General features: G+C 54.8%; 1 protein-coding gene across 15 annotated transcripts in view; it reads left to right on the top strand.

The window, feature by feature from the left end:
- Positions 1-20919, top strand: part of MICAL3 (microtubule associated monooxygenase, calponin and LIM domain containing 3) — a 237686-nt gene that overhangs the window by 187506 nt on the left and 29261 nt on the right. For 10 of the 15 annotated variants that reach the window (XM_055253677.2, XM_055253686.2, XM_055253676.2 and 7 more), the window contains 6 exons: positions 5345-5595; positions 9556-9693; positions 14901-15014; positions 15790-15930; positions 16449-16531; positions 19031-20849. In XM_055253677.2, coding sequence (XP_055109652.1) covers positions 5345-5595; positions 9556-9693; positions 14901-15014; positions 15790-15930; positions 16449-16531; positions 19031-20849 — 2546 coding nt within the window. The remainder of the gene's footprint in view (positions 1-5344; positions 5596-9555; positions 9694-14900; positions 15015-15789; positions 15931-16448; positions 16532-19030; positions 20850-20919) is intronic. The other 5 variants (XM_055253683.2, XM_063623276.1, XM_063623279.1 and 2 more) reach the window with 1 other exon arrangement.

Below are 20919 nucleotides of genomic sequence, written 5' to 3'. Positions count from 1 at the left end.
TGCAGGCAAGGTGGGGCCTATCTCCTGGAGGAGACCCTGGAAATAGCACCTTTGTTTTCACTGGAAAGGCCAGTTGGCCAAAGCCAAGGGAGGGCTGGCTTTGTGATGTTTGTGTTGTTTTCTGTGACTGCCTTCCTTTCTGGAAGAATGCGCCCCGGGCAGCAAAGGCAGCTGGTGCAGTGCCCACGTGCTGAAGTTCTTTAGCATTTCCACATTCTTGGCTCTAGAGAGATGTCAGGAGGGCCAGCACATACAGGTATGTTTTCTGATGGGACAGGCGAGGTCACAGAAAAGTGGATGGCGGGCATTGCTGTCAGAATAACACGCAAGTGAGAGAAGGCCGCTTTTTCAGAATAACACCACAAGTGAGAGAAGGCCGCTCCCTCAGGGCTGGCCGTGAATAAATGGGGATTTCTGCCTGTTCTCTCCCTCCCGCCTCACCCCCTTTTCCTGCAGAAGCAGCTCCTGAGCCATTGCCGAGCAGGATGCTAGTTTTAGCATGGATTACATTTCCACCGTGTGAAGCCTGCTGCATGATGTGCATCTTCTCCAGCTACCTCCTCAGCAGGAGAGTGTTTGCACAGTTGTCAGGGGAGGGAACCTAGGGGCACGGCCCAACAGGACAGAGGATTTCAGAGTCCCTCTGATTACCAGTGGGTTAATTTAAAAGTGAAAACCATGGTTCCCCATTGCTCTTTAAAAACCACCCAGGGGGCTGGGCGCGGTGGCTCATGCTTGTAATCCCAGCACTTTGGGAGGCCAAGGCGGGCGGATCACGAGGTCAGGAGATCAAGACCATCCTGGCTAACACGGTGAAACCCCGTCTCTACTAAAAAAATACAAAAAATTAGCCAGGCATGGTGGCGGGCACCTATAGTCCCAGCTACTTGGGAGGCTGAGGCAGGAGAATGGCGTGAACCCAGGAGGCGGAGCTTGCAGTGAGCCTAGATCACACCACTGCACTCCAGCCTGGGCGACAGAGCAAGACTCCGCCTCAAAAAATAAATAAATAAATAACCTCCCAGGAACTTCAAGTGGTTCCTGGCAGCAGCCTGCTCTTTCATGGTAGGGTCTGCTTGAATTCCTGGTCTGCACTTCTCAGGTTGCATCCAGGCAGCCAGGAGCTTGATCAAGACCTTCTTCCTGGTCTTGCCATCCTGACAGAGGCTACTGGCTGGGAACTTTTGGGTTCTGGGAGAACCACCCAGGAAGGCACAGCATGACTCCTTGTGGACCCTGGTGGGAATCCCCACTTCTCCTTATGCAAATGACCCAACTTCCTTAGGCTTCGGTCTTGTCATTTATAAAAGCAGGGCAGCCCCGTGACCTAGAGCATTTGTGCAATTAAATCAGCTACCCACAGGAAGCACCTTGTGCTACGGGTATGCGGTCAGGGCTGCCCTCCGTCAATCACTGTCATCCTCGGATCTGCCCCTCTTGACACAGCAGAGGACTGCAGAGCACATCAAGTGGAGCAAACTTTGTCTGTTTAGAATCAAGTGCATGTGCCCGTTGGATTTCTTTCCCATGCTAGGTCCGCCAGTGTCTCAGTGAGAAGACAGCTGGGGGGAAATTCAGAGCAGGTGCTTTGAGTTGAGTAGCTGTGTATAAACTGAGGCAGGGAGGGATTTTGCTGGACACTCTTCTAACTGGAACGGCCAGCACCTTCTGATGGAGGCTTTACCGGGAGACAGTCGGGGTGCAACCTCTGACACCTCTGAAAGTAGCGTAAGCCTGCCCTGGCTTTCACTGCAGCCCCTGGCACATTCCTGCTGTCCTGGCCACGCTTGGCCCTGTGAGGAGCACAGTGGTGACCCGGCACCTGCCCTTGGAGAGAGTGTGACCCTGGGGGAGGCAGACCCGAATCAAGCAATCTCACAGGACAGTGTGTTGTCACCAGTGCCAAAACAGATCCTGTGAGGAGGGCAAGGTGATCCTGATGACTAGATCTTCTGGTCCCGTCCCTCCTGGGAGGCAGTTCTGAAAAGTCAGCCTCCCAGAGGGAGGGGGAAGTTGTCTGTGTCACATCTGTTTCTGGTGTAGTGTGCTTAAGAAGTTTCCAGGCTAAGGTCCAAAGGGTCGGCCACACTGCAGGTTCCTCCTTCCTCTGCACCCTTCCTGCAGAGATGCAGGTGCTCGGAGCCTCGAGGTACTGAATTCACACTGCCAATCTTGTGTGTGACACACAGGACCTGGTCCGACCCAGAGACTGCCCCAGTCCTTTGAAAATGATGGACTGGAAAGGAGTTGGAAACCCCTGCCGGGTTCCTCTGTGTCCTTCACAAAGAGAGGGTGGCCTGTCTGGGAGCTGCAGAAGCAAGCGCCAAGGTCTGTGGGAGGTGGGCTGGGTTTGCAGCTGATGCACGGAGGTGAGGGTTCCTTTCTGCTGTCTTCTGTGCTCCCGTGGTCCTTGAGCTGTTGTGAAACCAGCTGATGCGACAGGGCTGTGAGCTGGCCTCGCTGGCCTCATCTCGGGGCATCTATTCAGTGCCCACATTGTGCCTGTGCAGCTGTCCTCACGACATGGCGCAGGGTGAGGACAGGCCTGTGCTGAGGCCCCCTCCCAGTGAACTGCAGTGCGGCCCTGCCCGGCCGCCAACTGCTGGGCAGCCTTGCACAGGCCCTGGCTTCTCAGCTGGGAAGGAGGAACCAGGGGGCCTTCCCTTGGCCCAGCAAAGATTTAACATGAGCATAGATGCATCCTTAGCCTTATTTTATGTTCAAACAGTGTTAAATGACATGCACTAGGTTATGTATCGTTGTTCATTAATAAGAAAGTAAATTAATGAAAACACAAGCGTAAGGCAGAAAGAATACCAATAAAGGTAGTGCTAAAAAATAATCAAAATCCAGATGCCAAGTTTTCCGTGGCCCAGATTCTTAGGTTTGCCCACTTTCGACCTCTCCTCCCGGCCCTCCACCCACCGTGCTTGTGTTCTGCTGCGCTTTAGCATGATGTGCGTACACCTTTCCTCCCCTTGAGAATAAGGAGCTCTTGTTATTTTTATTTTATTTTTATCTTTATTTTTTGTAGAGACGGGGTCTCCCCGTGGTTGCCCAGGATGGTCTCAAACTCCTGGGCTCAAATGATCCACCCGCCTCAGCCTCCCACAGTGCTGGGATCACAGATGTGAGCTACCGGGCCCAGCTGAGCATAAGAGTCTTTTCTGTGTCACCTTTGTGTTCCCTACAGTGTCTAGCAAGTGCGTTGTGAGGGGAAGATAATTGAGTAAGTTTTATTCAGATAAATGAACGAGTGAAGCCGATTCACTACCCTGAGCTCCTTGCAGTATATTCCTGTGTCCACTGGCTGAGCTGTAGGTGCTCAGAAATGTTCGCCGAGTGAATGAATGAACGTGTCATTGAGCAAACTCAGAGAGCACAAATAATTAACTCACAGTCACACAGCCAGCCAGTAGCAGAGCTGGTGTGGCACAGTGAGGAAATGTCCAGCTGAAAAGAGGGAATACAGCCCACAAGACTGCCCCACTTCTGACCCCCGTGGTGAATTCTAGTGAATTCCAGTGAGTCTCCCAGTATCACCCACAGGTTTGATAGTTTGCTAGAGCTCGCAGGACTCACTGAAAGCTGTTGTACTCATGGTTATGGTTCATTACAGGGAAAGGGTACAGATGTCAGTGAGCCAAGGGAAGAAGTACATAGGGTGAGTCCAGGAAGGAACCAGACTCAGCTTTCGTTGTGCTCACTGTGGGGCCAGGACGGCTGTACTCTCTTGGTATCGATGTGTGACAATACTCCAGGAGTATCGCTCACCTGGGCAATACTGAGACTCTGTGTTTGGAGTTTTTATTACATAGGCAATGATTGATTGATTGATTGTCCACATGGTCGATCACAGTCTCCGGGTCACTGGATACCGTGCGACCTCTGGCAAACAGTGACAGCCCCATAGGCAGGGCATCCCAGGCGTGTCTAGGTTACTTTCGTGAAGCCAAGGACGAGGGCTGGGGTCCTCTCTTTGGACAAGGCGAGATTCTTCACCTGGCAGCGATCGCCCTGGCAGTGCCCCTCAGTGCTCATTGTGGTGTATTCACTGGTTCGCCCTCTCACACACAAGCGGGCTGGGGGAGAGCCTGCCTGGGCAGAGAGAAGACACACCCTCGCAGGAGGTCAGGGCAGATGCCCCCTCGTGCCTGATGCTTCTTGGATTTTGTTGGGCCAGAGGTCGGGCCATGGCTTTAACGTGAAAGCTGATTTCCCCCGGCCTCTTACTGCAGGCAAGCCCTCTCCTGAAAAAGGTGCTTTGGGAATTATCAGACCACGAAACACTCAGAAACATCTCCATTTGTGCAGCAGTGTTGGGGTTTTTGCGCATATTGGAGCCCCACAGGTTGCAGGGAACCGGTTTTGTTCCTGTCCTGCCTCCCTCCACAGGGCAGGAGTGGGGTACGCTGCTGCAGGAGGGTGGCCAGAGCGAGGAGCTACGGTTTGGGTAGTGTCCGTTGTGGCGTGTGCATTCTCACAGGTGTGCAGTTTCCTATGTCAGCCGCACTTGCCTGCAGCTGCGAGGGGAGTGCTTGGCAGTGCAGCAGCCTGCAGGAGCGACGGCCCTGGGGTTGTAGGTTTGTCTCCGTTTCCCCGCCATCTCTGTCCTGTGGCTTTGCAGTGAGCGGTGCCTTTGCCGTCATTTCCCTGTGTGTCCCCACAGTGTCCTGCTCAGGGATTGGCACATGGTAGGGTTCTAAGGAGTGCCGGGAAATGGAATCTGTTGCCCCACCCCAGCACACGGACCTTGATCATCAGCCGGTTCAGTCCAGGCCTTTCTGGGTCCCCCCTCCCCCCACCACGCCCACAGCTCTCCTGAGAGGCTTCTGACAGGCCGCATTCACGCAGAATTGAGTTCCTCTAACTAGACAGCGGGCCAGGACAATCCATTCTCGATTCCCAGGGTTATGGGTTTATATCAGAACGAGTCCACTGCCCTGCTTGTGCCCTCAAGGCCGTCTGTGAAACGTAAACCAGCAATCTCGGTGTTTGCTGCTCTCCAAGTTCTGCACACCCCTCCGCAGGCAGAGGCTGGGCCAGACCCACAGGCAGCCCTCAGTGGTCCCCTCCCCACCCCATCCACCTGAGGAGAAGCGCGAGAGGTCTGTGAGCAGGAGGCATTCTTCCCTTTGTCCCCTTAGTCGGGCTTGGGTAGGTGGCTCCTCTTGCCCAGGTACCCTGTCCTGCTGATGCCCGCTCTCTCCTCCCTCCTGTCTCTCTCCACCTGCTCAGCAGCTGCTTTGCCTGACACGCATTGCTTCTGTTGGTGGCCCTTCCCCTTCCCCTTCTCAGCTTTTCTTCATTCCCTCACTCTGGCTATGTGGTTATTTCCTCACAGTAGTTCCGAGTCTGAGATGGAGGAGGAGGAAGAGGAGGAGGAGCAGGAGCCTCGCCTGCCCCCGTCTGACCTGGGTGGCGTTCCGTGGAAGGAGGCCGTGCGGATCCATGCCCTTCTGAAAGGGAAAAGTGAAGAGGAGCTAGAGGCCTCAAAGAGCTTTGGGCCTGAGAATGAAGAGGAGGAGGAGGAGGAAGAATATGAAGAGGAGGAGGAGGAGGACTATGACGAGGAGGAGGAAGAGTCCAGTGAAGGTCAGAACAAAATCTCTGCTCCGAACTCTGCCGTGTCCCCCAAAGTGATCTGTTTCATGCGTGAGTGTAAGAGGTTTCTGGGGCTGACGTCACACAGACGTGCCTCCTGCACAGCCCAGGGACCACCCCTCCTGACCTTAGACATGGGGGGCAGGGGGGAGGTGGAGGGCAGAGAGCCAGTCCAAGGACTTTGCCTTGTAGTTTCAGTTGAAAAAATTATTTTAATAAAGAAAGGGAATTTAGCTTTCTAGAGGATTCCCTGATCCTAGTCTGGGGTTTCGGAGGTGGCTATGAGCTTAGTGCCCACTGGACGGGACTCAGTTGATGGCACGCAGGGCAGCGTTTTGGGGACAGTGTCCTAAAGGGAGACTCAGGCTCAGGGGCCAGCTGCTCTGGCGGGTTCTGAAATAGTCTCTTGCCTTGGACTTGAGATTTTTCAATTCCACCCATCTCTGGCTGTGTGTGGCCTCAAGTGATGAGGAGGGACTTGCTGGGCCTGTGCAGGAGAGAAGGCCATTCTTTCTCTGCTCCAGCAGCGTGGAAGTCTGGGGGTTGGTGAAGACAGAGCCAGGGCGGGTGGAGATCTGAGTCCCCGAAAGATAGATGTGGAGTGAGCAGGAAGGACATGACCTTTAATTTCTGAGCACCAGTGACTCCCTGCAGCGGTCAGAGGAGTGGTTGAGTTCTCAGTGACCCCAGGCCCCACAGAGCTGGCACTGTGCTCATTTCTGCTTCTCCTGGCACCTGTGTGCTTGCTGCCCAGTCCCATCCGGGGGTCTGTTTTCTCTGGCACACAGGCCTGAGCCCTTCCCTGACAGGGCTCATGTTCCTGATCCAGTCCCCCGGGAGCTGTGCAGCTCCGGGATGTTGGCCCCGGTGAGGTGGGTTGGGCCAGAAGGAACTGCACCCTTAGGCGTCCTCCTGAGCAGTCGGGGTCAGGGACTTCCTCGGGCTCCCTAAGGAGCTGCTCTCCCAGTTCTCTACTCTTCCCTCCGGAGGCAGAGGCTGGGCAGGACCCACAGGTGGCCCTTAGTGACCCACACTCCCACCCAGTCCGCCGTAGGAGAAATAGGGTCTGTGAATCTGGGCTGTCCCTCCATGCCGCTGTGTCTGTGGAGCCAGGTGCTGGCGTGGCCTCTGCTAGCCAGCGGAGTGAGCACGCACAGCTGGTCCAGGGCACGGTGTTTTGTTTGCACCGTTCCAGACGTCGTCATCTCCATCTGATGATCACTCGGCAGCTTTGAGCCCCGGCACAGCTTAGGGTCGAAGCGCGTTCCCTTTTCAGGAGAGTTGAGCCCACTTTCCTTCACGCAGACATAATTTCCTGGACTTAGTCCTAACGTCAAGACCAAACCTGTAGGAAAAGAGCTTTAACTACACAAACACATACTGACAAATTCAGCCAAACTCCGAGAGTCCCAGACCGGAGCCTGTGTCCCTAGCCCAGGTGTGTGTCGGGCAGCCGACGGTGCCTGTGCAGGCAGTGGCTGGACACCACTGCTCCCTTCCCTTCCCTCCCTGCCTGATCCCGCTGTGGGATTCCTGATGCTGTGTGGGTTTCTGGCTCCCCCTGCCGTAGAAGGGGAGTACTGCCCCTGGGACACAGAACTGCAAGGCCAGTGGCACCAGGTACCTCCCACAGGAAGAAGATTTGAGGACATTTAAAGGTACCCACTTTGCCCCGTGCCCACCTTCTACCCCAGCTCCCTGGCAGCCATCCAAAATTTGCCTCCAAGAGTATGTCTCACAGACAAAGGTCTGTGTTTTATGGAACTGTGCTGACGGGCTCTGCACACATCTCACTGGGCTACTCTCCGTGGTCCCAGCCTGCCCAGACAGTCAGGCGCAAAGTAGCATGTGAGTCAGAAGAGGTTCTGGAGGAAGTTGGAGAAGGCTTCAGAAGTGGCCTCATGGAATGCGGCCCCATCTATGCCCCATATGTTTTGCTGCAAGCTCATCTCCATCCAAGACTTGGCTGCTTCTCTGATGCAGGAAACGTATCACCAGCGCAGGTGCCTTTAATGTCTCTCTGAGAAAGGAGGAAATGCTGGCTTGTGCTGTCGATAAGTCCCCAAGGCTGCATGTATTAGCAGGAAGCACGGCAGGACTCTGAGAGAAGAGTGCCTCTCTTCTCTTTGTTGCTGAGAAGGTAGAGAGAGGCCCTGCACTCTTTGACTTACCTTCTTCAGTCCTGTGACATCCAGGCTCTTAGGTGACTCTGCTGTGACTCAGTCCCACCCAGCACTGTAAAGAAAGGCAAATTGATGGCCGGGTGCGGTGGCTCATGCCTGTAATCCCAGCACTTTGGGAGGCCGAGGAGTGTGGATCACCTCAGATCGGGAGTTTGAGACCAGTCTGACCAACACAGAGAAACCCCGTCTCTACTAAAAAATACAAAAAATTAGTCGGGCGTGGTCGCACATGCCTGTAATCCCAGCTACTTGGGAGGCTGAGGCAGGAGAATTGCTTGAACCTAGGAGGCAGAGGTTGCGGTGAGCTGAGATCGTACCATTGCACTCTAGCCTGGGCAACAAGAGCGACACTTTGTCTCAAAAAAAAAAAAAAAAAAAAAAAAGGCAAATTGGCCTCAGAAAAAGTCCACAAATCTATAGAGACCAGCCACATCTATAGAGACCAGCAACTCCAAGGGGCTAATACCCCACATACAGCTTGCAGGGCCAGCAACAAATCTATAGAGACTAGCAGCTCCAACAACGGGCTGATACCCCACATACGGCAGAGCACAGGGCCAGCATCACACTTGGGTAGTCTTGCTGGTCCTTTCTGCCCATTTCACATTCCCTGTTGCTTGAAGAGGCTGTCATAGTGACTGAAGCCAAGGCCAGATTGTCTGGTTAGACCCAGAGGAGGCATGTCACACATTCCCAGATGGAAGCTGGCTCCTGGCAGGAGCACAAATCCTTCAGATCGGGTGACATCTGCTCTTACTGCCTGAACAGCCACCTTCCCTTCCCAGTTGCTAGCTGTCCCTTTATCTTAACCCAACTGTGTGGCATGGTCCAAGCACTAAGTACAGGGATCCCACAGGCAGGGATCCGGAGGGGCCACTGGTGAGTTTCCGTGTAGCTGAGAAACCAGGCCTTGTTTCCAGAGGTGATAAGCAGGGCACCACATGGAGTTCTCAGGTGAGGGCTTTGACCTCAGAGAGCTGTTGGTCTCGTTCTCACCTGTGAACTTCCAAGGGTTTGGAAATGTACACGAAAGAGCTCTGCTTCCCTCCCAGCCATCGCCTCCCCTGACTCTACCCTCCGCTGGGATCCGTGTCCTTGCCTCAGACCCGGCATGCATCATGAGGCCCACTAAGGGACGGGGACTTTTTCTCTCCAGCAGCAGCTCCAGCTGTAGAAGATGCAAACCAAAGTGCCAGCAAAGTCTATCTCTGTCCTATGTGAGCTGGCTGGCTGGCGGCAGAATGACACAATCTCTTCCCACCTCTCTCGTCACCTGGCCATCAGCTGGGCGAGTGGTGGTGGGCATCTTGCTGTGTGACCAGCAGAGAGGCAGGATAGTGCATTCCTGGGATCTCACACTGTGCTAGGGACGAAGCAGGTCCTTGTGACCCCTTGGAGCTGGGCCTGCAGAAGCAGGCTGGAATCTGCTCTTTTTCTATCTTGGTGCATGGGCCCGCTGAATGCAGCTTAGGATGAAAGGAGCCTCAGAAAGGAACGTGTGATTCTCTTCACTGAATTTAATGGTACACATATGGCGGAAATGACCGGGTCACACTGAATGAGCAGAAGGACTGTGCATGTGTGTCTGTGTGTCCGTGCATCTGTGTGTGTGTGTATACATGTGCATACATGTTCTTAATTTTTACTTCTTTCTGATTCATACTGACCCTGGCCAATGCTGTAACTTCTCTTTCTGTTTCCTTTCCCATGCTATTTCATCCCCTCCTTCCCCACCTCATTTCTCCACCCCTCTACCCTGGGACACTAGCCGGGAACCTGAGGCTCCAGCAGGTCATGCACACGGCGGATCCTCTGGAGATCCAGGCTGACGTGCACTGGACTCATATCCGTGAGAGAGAGGAGGAAGAGAGGATGGCGCCGGCCTCTGAGTCCTCTGCTTCCAGAGGTAAACACTCCCAGCCCCAGGCCACAGCGTGCCCCGAGCACCACCCGGCTGCTGCCTCTGTCGCCACAGGGGGCCTTTCTGTCAGGGCAGAGCCGCCCGAGAGGTCACACACGGGAGCCAGGCGCATCCCACTTTGCTGCTGTCAGTTGTGACACCTGTACTTTTCATCTGAGGATATGTAAAGTTCTCTGTGGATTAAGAGGTTGTGGACTTTCTCCATTGATGCAAAATGGTAAAATGAACCTGATCTTGGGTAAACCAAGAATTTTCTGTCTTTCTCTCATGTTTCTGGTCACCGCTGCTCTTTCCTCACTTTGTAAAATGTTCTGGTACTTTCCTCAGAGTGTGTCTGGACGCGAATGTGTGTTGGCAGGAAGGGGGCGGGAGGGGCATGTTTGGAAGTGAAATGAAGTCTTGGAAAGAGATTTCTATCTGGGAGGCCTCCACAGTAGCACTGTCTCCAGCCCCAGGCTTTAGGTGGGACAGTCTGTGTCACACAGTAGGATGAAGATGCACCTTATTCTGGCTTTTTTTAATAAAGGAATAGCAATAAGAGAAGAACCGTGGAGACTGCTGAGGGACGTGGTGGCCGCTGTGCCATCTTCCCCAGCGTGCCGTCTTCCAAATACCCACCCTCGGTGTCACCTCTGCTGTCGCTCCTGTGTGTGCACATTTTCATTCAGCGCCGGTCATGGGCCACACCTCCTGCCAGGCTCTGAGCATACAAAAGGGGCATTTCCTGCCATCATGAAACAGCATCTTATAAGACGTTTGTTCCTCCCTGGCCCCAAATCTTCACCTACAGGCAAGACCAACCTCCGTTTCCGGCTTGTGGCGGCACCATGAGCACCTGCAGCACTGGGCTGGCCTGTGAGCTGGGGAGCGCTCTGCAGCCCTGGGCCAGTGGCGGCCCTACCTTAGGTTTTCCCTCTTCTCTTCTCATCCTGATTCTCCGTCACACAGGTTAACAACAGGGCTCGCACCCCTTGTTGGTGCCGGACAGGCCTCTGTCCTGAACGCCTTCTCAGTTTCTTTCTGTTTCGGGTTTTAAGGATGACGTTGGCGCTCCTCGTTGGGAACGCATATTGCTGTGTAACTTTGTATTTGTCATCTGTTTTAAATTCAGTGCCCGACCTTCCCTCCATACGCCGCGCAGCAGTGCAGGCCTGGCTGGAGACGGTCTCCGGAGGTAGTCTGGTGATGTTCACTCTCTCCCCACTCACCGTAACCTCTCTCTAGGCGGCTCTGCTGGTACCTTAACACTAGACTCCTGGGCCTGCTGCAAGTGCATGCCAGGGCGGCGGAGGCGGGTGGGGGCACCTGCATGCCTTGCCAGACAGCCCGCCCTTGCATGGATCAGACGCACACCCCCTCCTTCAGGGCAGCTCAGAGGGAAACGTGAGGGCAGGCAGGACAGACACAGGCAGGTTTTTATTGATAGAGTCGGGTAAAAAGGCCAAAGCCAAAGGAACGTTTTTGGCACTGAGAGTCTTAAAGTGTGTTGAGAATGAGGTGCGTACCGATTGAGTGTGAAAGGGGAGGAATCAGAAGATATTCCACAAGCCTACCAAGCTATCAGAGAAGGAGACTGTCAAAACCAGGGGGTTTATGGGAGGATGACGGTGGAGAGGGAAGAGCAGAGGATGGGCAGGTGCCATTCAGCAGAAGGTGGGGACAGGCTGGGTGTGACCAAGGGTGACACCAGCCAAATCCAGCCCGAGCTGCAGGCGTCTTTTCAAGTACAAGAGATCGTTGAGCAGCCTGAGTTGTCCTTCCTACATGTTTCTGGAAGTGTGTGCTTCTCACCGAGGGGCTCCTGGCATTTGGGGCAGGACAGCTTTTTCCCTCGCAGAAGGTTTAACATTCTCGGCCTCCGCCCTTGGAATGTCCGTGCAGCCTCCACCACCCATGAAGACACCAAAAATCCCTCCATGAGTTGTCAGACACTGCCGGAGGAAGGGCAGTGTTACCCCCAACAGCACCACTGTCCTAGCGGTCACTTCTGGGATGCGGACATGGGAGCTCGTGGGGCTTCAGCAGCCTCTCCCTGTGTCCTCCCGGCAGTGGGAGAAACAGGCGCACACAGCCACAGGGGAGGGCCACTGCTCTTTGCGTAGAGACGGCCGGCTCCTCTTCTAGGTAGTGTGGGTCCCTAGGGCGGTGGGGCAAGAGCCTCCCAGCTGGAGACTGAAGGAAACCAAGAGCTGAGCGGGTCAGTGGCTCCTGGCTTTCATAGCGCGTGGCTCATCAACCTGCGTGGCAGCTTCTAGCACCCTGCTCTCCGTCTTAACCTGAATTTCACCCCCAGATCCACCCCTCAAGCTGTGTCTCTTTCAACACTGCTGCTGCTGCGTTGATATTTCTCACCTGTTTATTTTTTTAATCTATGTGACGATTGTTCCTTTCAAGGTACTGCCAAGGAGTGTAGACTTCTCACCCGCCTGACTCTACCACAGGCATTTCTTAGTAGAAAGAGCCGTGTGAACGACCAAGGCACCAGGGCGGGATCAGGCTAACCCAGGGTGCCCTGGGCTGTGCCCGGCTGGGAGGCCTGTGTGGGTCTCCTTGGTGCTAGCCTCCGGTTCCCTCGCCAGCAAGAGTGTAGAGTTGCCATCTTGATCCCTGGGCACCCAGATTCACCCCAACAAATCTGTCAGGCACAGTGGCCCTCCATGGGATGGGCCAGGTTCTGTTCCACACGGAGCTTTTGTTCCTGCTTTTCAGAATCGGTGTACTGCAGCCATGAATTCTTTTGTCTTTGCCTCAGAAGTCCCACTCCCTGGTGTTTGATGAACTGTCTTCCTTGAGTGGCCAAAAGCAGTGTTCCCACACCGAGGTTTTAACCGATAGAAATACTTGGGCCATTTCCCCCCTGCTTCCCCCAGCAGGTGCCGTTGCTGTAGGATAGCATTTGGCACGGCCAGCTCCGTGGGCCGCTCTGGTATCTCAGGGAGGCTCATGGCCCTAACTGTCAGCTAGTCTGGGAACCCGCCCATCTCTCCCTGTGACGTGGGCTGTCTGTTTCCTTCCAAACCTGTTTCATACAGTTCTTCAAACACTAGATTTGAACCATCATCTTTTTTTTTTTTTTTTTTTTTTTTTTTTTTGAGACGGAGTCTCGCTCTGTCGCCCAGGCTGGATGCAGTGGCACGATCTCGGCTCACTGCAAGCCCCGCCTCCCGGGTTCACGCCATTCTCCTGCCTCAGCCTCTCCGAGTAGCTGGGACTACAGGCGCCCGCCACCACGCCCGGCTAATTTTTTCTATTTTTAGTAGAGACGGGGTTTCACCGTGGTCTCGATCTCCTGACCTCGTGATCCGCCCGCCTCGGCCTCCCAAAGTGCTGGGATTACAAGCGTGAGCCACCGCGCCCGGCCTGAACCATCATCTTACAAACTGTGCATAAAAGATAAACAGAAGCTTAAAGAATTATTAGCGGCCGGGCGCGGTGGCTCACGCCTGTAATCCCAGCACTTTGGGAGGCCGAGGCGGGCAGATCACAAGGTCAGGAGATCGAGACCATCCTGGCTAACACGGTGAAACCCCGTCTCTACTAAAAATACAAAAAAAAAATTAGCCGGGCGAGGTGGCGGGTGCCTGTAGTCCCAGCTACGAGGGAGGCTGAGGCAGGAGAATGGCGTGAACCCCGGGGGGCGGAGCCTGCAGTGAGCCAAGATCGCACCACTGCACTCCAGCCTGGGTGAAAGAGCGAGACTCCGTCTCAAAAAAAAAAAAAAAAAAAAAAAAAAAAAGAATTATTAGCGAAACAAAAAATCATATAACTGCCACTCTGGTCAAGAGATAAAACGTTACCAGCATCTTCTAAGTGCCTGGCCTGTGGAGAGAAGATGTTACTTCTGAGGCTGCGCCCTCCCATTTCCACACAGCTTTTTAAGAAATCCACCTAACCGGGCGCCACCAGTTCCCTGCTCCCCAGCCTGGGCTTTGATCCGTGCAGACTCTTGTATATGGACAGCAGAGCATAACTCCTTTCTCCTGAAATTAAAACCCTTAGGGGTAATTTGAGGGTGGCTGGGCTTGAACCCTAGGAGAGCCCGCAGACCCCCGGCCAGTGGTCCTGGGGGTCTCAGGTGGCACGGGTCTCACAGTGTCCTCAGAGCAGAGCGTGCCGCCCTCTTCCTGCTGGTACAAGTTTGGAGTGTGGGAGGTGGGGACAGGCTGTGTGTGTGCTTAGGGGTCGGCTCCTGGGGAGGGGAAGTTGTCGAGGGCTTTGCCTCATGTTGCAGCCCTGAAGGGCCACTTGGAGTCCAGAGGATGAACTTTACATACCTTCAGCTCCCAATGCCCTCCCAAAGTATTAGTATTTCTCTAAATTATCGCAAGGGAATCTCATCTGGTGCCCCTGCACGCGGCGCTGTGGACAGCCCCCTCAGCTGGCTGGACCTCAGCCTTCTCGCTAAAGAAACAGTCCCTCTAATTATATTGCAGGCTGAGTGTTTCTTACCCAAAATGTTTGAGACCAGAGGTGTTTTGGATTTCGAATTTTTTTCAGATGTTGTAATCTCTGCATATACATAATGAGAGATCTTGGGGATGGGACACGAGTCGAAACGAAATGTATTTATGTGTCATATGCACCTTGTACACGTAGCCTAAAGATAATTTTATATAATATTTTTAATAATTTTATGCATGAAACAAAATTTTGGGTGTAACTGTCACCACATGAGGTCTGCTGTGGAATTTTCCACTTGGCCTCTTGTCAGTGCTCAGAAAATTTCAGATTTTGGAGCATTTTGGATCTTGGATTTTCGGATTCAGGATGCTCAGCCTGCATTATGAGGGCTGAATGACCCATGGTGTGTGAGGCAGTCAGCACACGGCCAGGCTTTGGCAGATGCTGCTGGGCCAAGGCCCAGAGCAGCAGCATTTCGCCTTCCACCCTCCTCCAACTGAGGTTCCTACAGCAACCTTTGGGGGAAGAGGAACAATGCCCCCACCTTCAGCCGCTCTTCTCTTCCCACTTGGCCCCTAGCATTGAGAAATGCCCACCTCCTGTGTTTGGGGGCCCCGGGCCCCCCCCAGCACCCATGCTACGTGTAGAGAGCCCCCTGGGCCTGGCAGCATCTCCCCTCTCCTGGGGCCTGCATGGCACCGCCCTGAGAAAGGCAGTACCTCTCGCCCCCATGAAGATGCAGCCTGTCTGTCCTCCTTTTCTTCCTTCCTTTGAACCTTTCTGCTTTGCAGCCCCATTGGATGAGAATGACCTAGAGGAAGATGTGGACTCGGAACCAGCCGAGATAGAAGGGGAGGCAGCAGAGGATGGGGACCCAGGGGACACTGGTGCTGAGCTGGATGATGGTAGGGGTCCGCCCTCCCCGCCCTGTGGTGGGAGCTCAGGGAAGATGAAGGCAATATGCTTTCCAGCAAAATCAAGCTCAGTGAGGCCGCCACTGGGCCTCCTGGTTCCTTCTTGGCTCCATCATGGCTGGAATGCATCTCATTCCACCCAACCACCACCTACCCACGAGCACCAGGCGACTTGGCCTGCAGTCCTCCAGCCGCAGCTGGGTGCCTGAGCCAACCTGTGGCTTTATACAAGGCCTTTAATTCTGCTGACTGGCTCCCAAAGCTAGATACCTGGAGATGTGTTCTGCATCGCAGTCTGATTGTGGGGGGCTGAGGGGGTCAGGGACGAGGCTGGGAAGAATGAGAAGAACCCAAGCTTGTGAGGGGGCGCAGGCCTCAGCTGTGGAGTTGGGGTGGCAGTCAGGGCTACTGAGAGGAGGAGGTGCATAGAAGTGGGCCTGTGAGGCCAGGCCTGCCCTCCACAGGCACACCCTGTCTTTCTCTGTCATAGCCCATCATGTGTGACTGTTGCTGTATTTTAAAAGAAACAGAGCCCCACAGGCTTTGATGCGGCCCCGCGTTGCAAAGGCAGGAGGGTGCTCTTGGCCGGGCCCCTCAGGAGCGTGGGTGGTCTGGTAGGCAGGTCTCTCCCTGCATGAGAAGGGCCTCCTGGCCTGCGCCTGAGCAGTTGTGTTGCAAATGAGCAAGTGGCGCGGCTGCTCTCAGGTGGAAAAGTAGTTGGCCTCACTTAGGGTGTGCACCCGCTTCTGCCCCTTCCCTCTGCCAGATCAGCACTGGTCTGACAGCCCGTCAGATGCTGACAGAGAGCTGCATTTGCCACGCCCAGCTGAGGGGGAAGCAGAGCCGGAGCTGAGGGTGTCGGAAGATGAGGAGAAGCTGCCCACCTCACCGAAGCACCAAGAGAGAGGTGAGCCTGTCGTTGATGGGAGAAACAACTTCAGAATTCCTATGAGGGCCATGTGCACACAAGAGTGGCTCAGGGGCCAGGAGCTTCAGAGCAGAGTCATGGTGCACGCCGGCCTCCGAGGTGCGGGCAGCTCCCTGCCTTTTCCTCCTGTGTCCGCCCTCCCTGTGCCACAGGCTGCTGCATTTGCTTTGGCCAAAGGCCCTTTCCTTGCATAGTTTGGGTGTGGGAGAAGGTAGAAGGTTTGTCCTGAAGCTCTGTGTGCAGAGCCTGCACGTGGAGGAAGCCCACGCTCTGACCTGGTGTTGACAGGAGCACCTGCAGAGAGTGCCGGGCAGCCCTGGGAAGGCGGCTCCAGGACCCTGGCCTCTGAGAGAACCTGTGCTTTCCAGAAGAACTGGGAGCAGACTCAGCGACTCGCCCTCCACCCTCCCCTCCATCCTCTGGGGCTGGCTGATAGGGGTGCCCTCCTGGCACATGGGGGGCTTCCTCTTGTAAGTCCCTGTGTTCATTCTTTTCAGGTCCCTCCCAAGCCACCAGCCCCATCCGGTCTCCCCAGGAATCAGCTCTTCTGTTCACTCCAGTCCACAGCCCCTCAACAGAGGTAAGGGTTTGGGGCTCGCTATGGGGTACAGAGAACTAATGGGACCCCAAGGACACATATTAACTTCTCTGTTTCAGGGCCCATGGTGTGGGTCCCGCCAAGACTGGGTCTAACATAGCCTGCTGGCCTCCTCATTCTGAGGAAGACTGAAAACTATCATCCTCCTTGTATTAAGTGGAGCTGTTGATGACAGGAGTGGCCTTGGAGTTCTAGCTCAGTACTCTTGGGGATGAGGCCGTCTGGGTGGCACCTACTAACTCTGCCCCACTCTGATCCCAAACCTGAGTCATCTACCCCGTGTCACTGTGTTAGGTCCACATACCACACACCATATGTTTAATTTAAACATAAATTTATTAAAAATAAATAATTTGTTTGTTTGTTTGTTTTTTTGAGACGGAGTCTCGCTTTATCGCCCAGGCTGGAGTGCAGTGGCGTGATCTCGGCTCACTGCAAACTCCACCTCCCAGGTTCACGCCATTCTCCTGCCTCAGCCTCCCAAGTAGCTGGGACTACAGGCACCCGCCACCACGCCTGGCTAATTTTTTGTATTTTTAGTAGAGACAGGGTTTCACCGTGTTAACCAGGATGGTCTCGATCTCCTGACCTCGTGATCTGCCCGCCTCGGCCTCCCAAAGTGCTGGGATTACAGGCGTGAGCCACCGTGCCCAGCCTAAAAATAAATAATTTATTATATTTAATAAATGTATAATAAACAGGTGTATTAAAATTGTTTATAAATTATAAATAAATTTATTAAAATTTGTTAGAACAAATTTATTTTTTATAAATTTATAATATATTAAAAATAAATAATTATAGTTTTTTATGATAAGTGGTATAAAACATTTGATATTTTATTAAAAACAAATTTGCTTAAATTAAAGCAATAATATTGATGGGATGATTGGTTTGATATGACAAATGCATTTTTAACATTATGTTAAAATAAATGTATAACTGTTGAAATTTACAACATCTGGCCAGGCGCGGTGGCTCACGCCTGTAATCTCAGCACTTTGGGAGGCCAAAGCGGGTGGATCACGAGGTCAGGAGATCGAGACCATCCTGGTTAACACAGTGATACCCCGTCTCTACTAACAATACAAAAAATTAGCCGGGCGTGGTGGCGGGCTCCTGTAGTCCCAGCTACTCGGGAGGCTGAGGCAGGAGAATGGCGTGAACCCGGGAGGTGGAGCTTGCAGTGAGCCGAGATCGCACCACTGCACTCCAGCCTGGGCGACAGAGCGAGACTCCGTCTCCAAAAAAAAGAAATTTACAACATCCATGCAGACAGCCTGTGGTGTATGAACCACGTGGGGAATGCTGCGAAGCCAACTGTGACAGCAGGTCCTGTGGAACATGGTTTGGGAAATACTGTCTGCAGGCCAGATCAGGGAGAAAGTTGGAATACAAGGCCTGTATCTGCTTGATACAGTCTTTGGGATTCTAGGAAGCATGGAACTATTCAGTGATTTTTTTTTTTTTTTTTTGAGACAGGATCTCACTCTGTTGCCCAGGCTGGCATGGGCAACAGTGCAGTGGCATGATCATGGCTCACTGCAACCTCCAACTCCTGGGCTCAAGCGATCCTCCTGCCTCAGCCTCCCAAAGTGCTGGGATTACAGCATGAGCCACTGCGCCTAGCCTGTTCACTGATTGGATTTTTTTTTTTTTTTTTTTGAGATAGAGTCTCGTTCTGTCGCCCAGGCTAGGGTGCAGTGGCGCGATCTTGGCTCACTGCAAGCTCCACCTCCCGGGTTCACGCCATTCTTCTGCCTCAGCCTCCCGAGTAGCTGGGACTATAGGCACCCACCACCACACCTGGCTAATTTTGTTTTTGTATTTTTAGTAGAGATGGGGTTTCACCGTGTTAGCCAGGATGATCTCGATCTCCTGACCTCGTGATCTGCCCACCTCGGCCTCCCAAAGTGCTGGGATTACAGGCATGAGCCACTGCGCTCAGCCGTCTATGAAATGGGGAGGCTTTGTTTGAGACTCTTGGATGGGGTGATATAAGGGCTGGTGCAGGAATCTCTGCACATCTTTGAGCTTCTTGGGGAGGACAATTTGATCATAATGCACCGTGATAAATAGCTATGGTAAGTCTTCTTACAGTCCTGGCCCCTCTGTACGTACATCAGGGATCTTGGCGCGCTCTGGGGCCTCCTGGAGGGTGAGAACTGCATTCATGCATGTTCTTTTGGCCAGTGTTCCTGTGAGTGGACAAAGAATATAGGATGTATTTGAGATGAACCAAATCCTGAAAACCCAGTTTGTCCAAACTAAGCAGAGTGGTTCTAAGGTTCTAAACACTGAACACCTGGAGCAGACAGTGGAAAGGGTTCTTCTGGAGCTGTTCTAATAACAGCTGGAAGGACGGGGAAAGTCCTGCAGCGGGCGCAGGTGCAGGCACTTTGAGTGAGAAAGCTCCCCGAGGATGCTGCTGGCCGTGAAAGCCCGCACCTTCTCAGCGGCTTCTGTCTTCCTTCCCTGTAGGGCCCCCAACTCCCACCTGTCCCTGCCGCCACCCAGGAGAAATCACCGGAGGAGCGCCTTTTCCCTGAGCCTTTGCTCCCCAAAGAGAAGCCCAAAGCTGATGCCCCCTCGGATCTGAAAGCTGTGCACTCTCCCATCCGATCTCAGCCAGTGGCCCTGCCAGAAGCTAGGACTCCTGTCTCACCAGGGAGCCCCCAGCCCCGGCCACCCGTGGCAGCCTCCACGCCCCCACCCAGCCCACTCCCCATCTGCTCCCAGCCCCAGCCTTCCACCGAGGCCACTGTCCCGTCCCCTACCCAGTCCCCCATACGCTTCCAGCCTGCCCCGGCCAAAACATCCACCCCACTGGCCCCTCTCCCTGTCCAAAGCCAAAGTGACACCAAGGACAGGCTGGGCAGCCCCCTTGCTGTGGACGAGGCCCTCAGACGGAGCGACCTGGTGGAGGAGTTCTGGATGAAGAGTGCGGAGATCCGCCGCAGTCTCGGGCTCACACCTGTGGACCGCAGCAAGGGGCCCGAGCCCAGCTTCCCCACGCCTGCCTTCAGGCCAGTGTCCCTCAAATCCTATTCCGTTGAAAAGTCCCCCCAGGATGAGGGACTCCACCTTCTCAAGCCTCTGTCCGTCCCCAAAAGGCTGGGCCTGCCAAAGCCGGAGGGCGAGCCGTTGTCCCTGCCAACCCCCCGGTCCCCCTCCGACAGAGAGCTACGCAGCGCCCAGGAGGAGCGCAGGGAGCCGTCCAGCAGCTCTGGCCTGGGCCTGCACGGGAGCTCCTCCAACATGAAGACACTGGGCAGCCAGAGCTTCAACACCTCGGACTCCGCCATGCTCACGCCCCCCTCCAGCCCGCCCCCGCCACCGCCCCCGGGCGAGGAGCCCGCCAGTTTGCGGAGGAAGCTCAGGGAGGCGGAGCCTAACGCCTCGGTGGTCCCGCCGCCCTTGCCCGTCACCTGGATGCGGCCCCCCCGGGAGCCTGCTCAGCCCGCCAGAGAGGAGGTGCGGAAGTCTTTTGTGGAGAGCGTGGAGGAGATCCCCTTCGCTGACGACGTGGAGGACACCTACGACGACAAGACTGAGGACTCAAGCCTGCAGGAGAAATTCTTCACGCCCCCGTCCTGCTGGCCGCGCCCCGAGAAGCCTCCCCACCCGCCCCTGGCCAAGGAGAATGGGAGGCTGCCTGCTCTGGAGGGGACGCTGCAGCCACAGAAGAGGGGGCTGCCCTTGGTCTCCGCGGAAGCCAAGGAGTTGGCCGAGGAGCGCATGCGAGCCAGGGAGAAGTCCGTGAAGAGCCAGGCGCTGCGGGATGCCATGGCCAGGCAGCTGAGCAGGATGCAGCAGATGGAGCTGGCCTCAGGCGCCCCCAGGCCCCGCAAGGCGTCCTCAGCACCCTCCCAGGGCAAGGAGCGCCGGCCCGACTCCCCCACACGCCCCACTCTCAGGGGCTCCGAGGAGCCCACCCTGAAGCATGAAGCCACCAGCGAGGAGGTCCTCTCCCCGCCGTCGGACTCGGGGGGCCCAGATGGCTCTTTCACTTCATCCGAGGGCTCCAGCGGGAAGAGCAAGAAAAGGTCGTCACTCTTCTCTCCACGCAGAAACAAGAAGGAGAAGAAGTCCAAAGGCGAGGGCCGGCCCCCGGAGAAGCCCAGCTCCAACCTCCCGGAGGAAGCCGCCACCAAACCCAAGTCCCTGTGGAAGTCCGTCTTCTCTGGGTACAAGAAGGACAAGAAGAAGAAGGCCAACGACAAGTCCTGCCCCAGCACCCCCTCCAGCGGGGCCACGGTGGACTCCGGCAAGCACAGGGCGCTTCCCGTCGTAAGGGCAGGTGCGTCAGCAGCCGGGTCCGCATGCAGGCGGAGCGGGAGGGCTTCGGGTCACTGGGGCTCTCAGGATCC

The sequence above is a fragment of the Symphalangus syndactylus genome, chromosome 18, assembly GCF_028878055.3.
Source record: "Symphalangus syndactylus isolate Jambi chromosome 18, NHGRI_mSymSyn1-v2.1_pri, whole genome shotgun sequence".
Taxonomy (NCBI): Eukaryota; Metazoa; Chordata; class Mammalia; order Primates; family Hylobatidae; genus Symphalangus; species Symphalangus syndactylus.
This window is presented reverse-complemented; position numbering and strand designations above follow the sequence as displayed.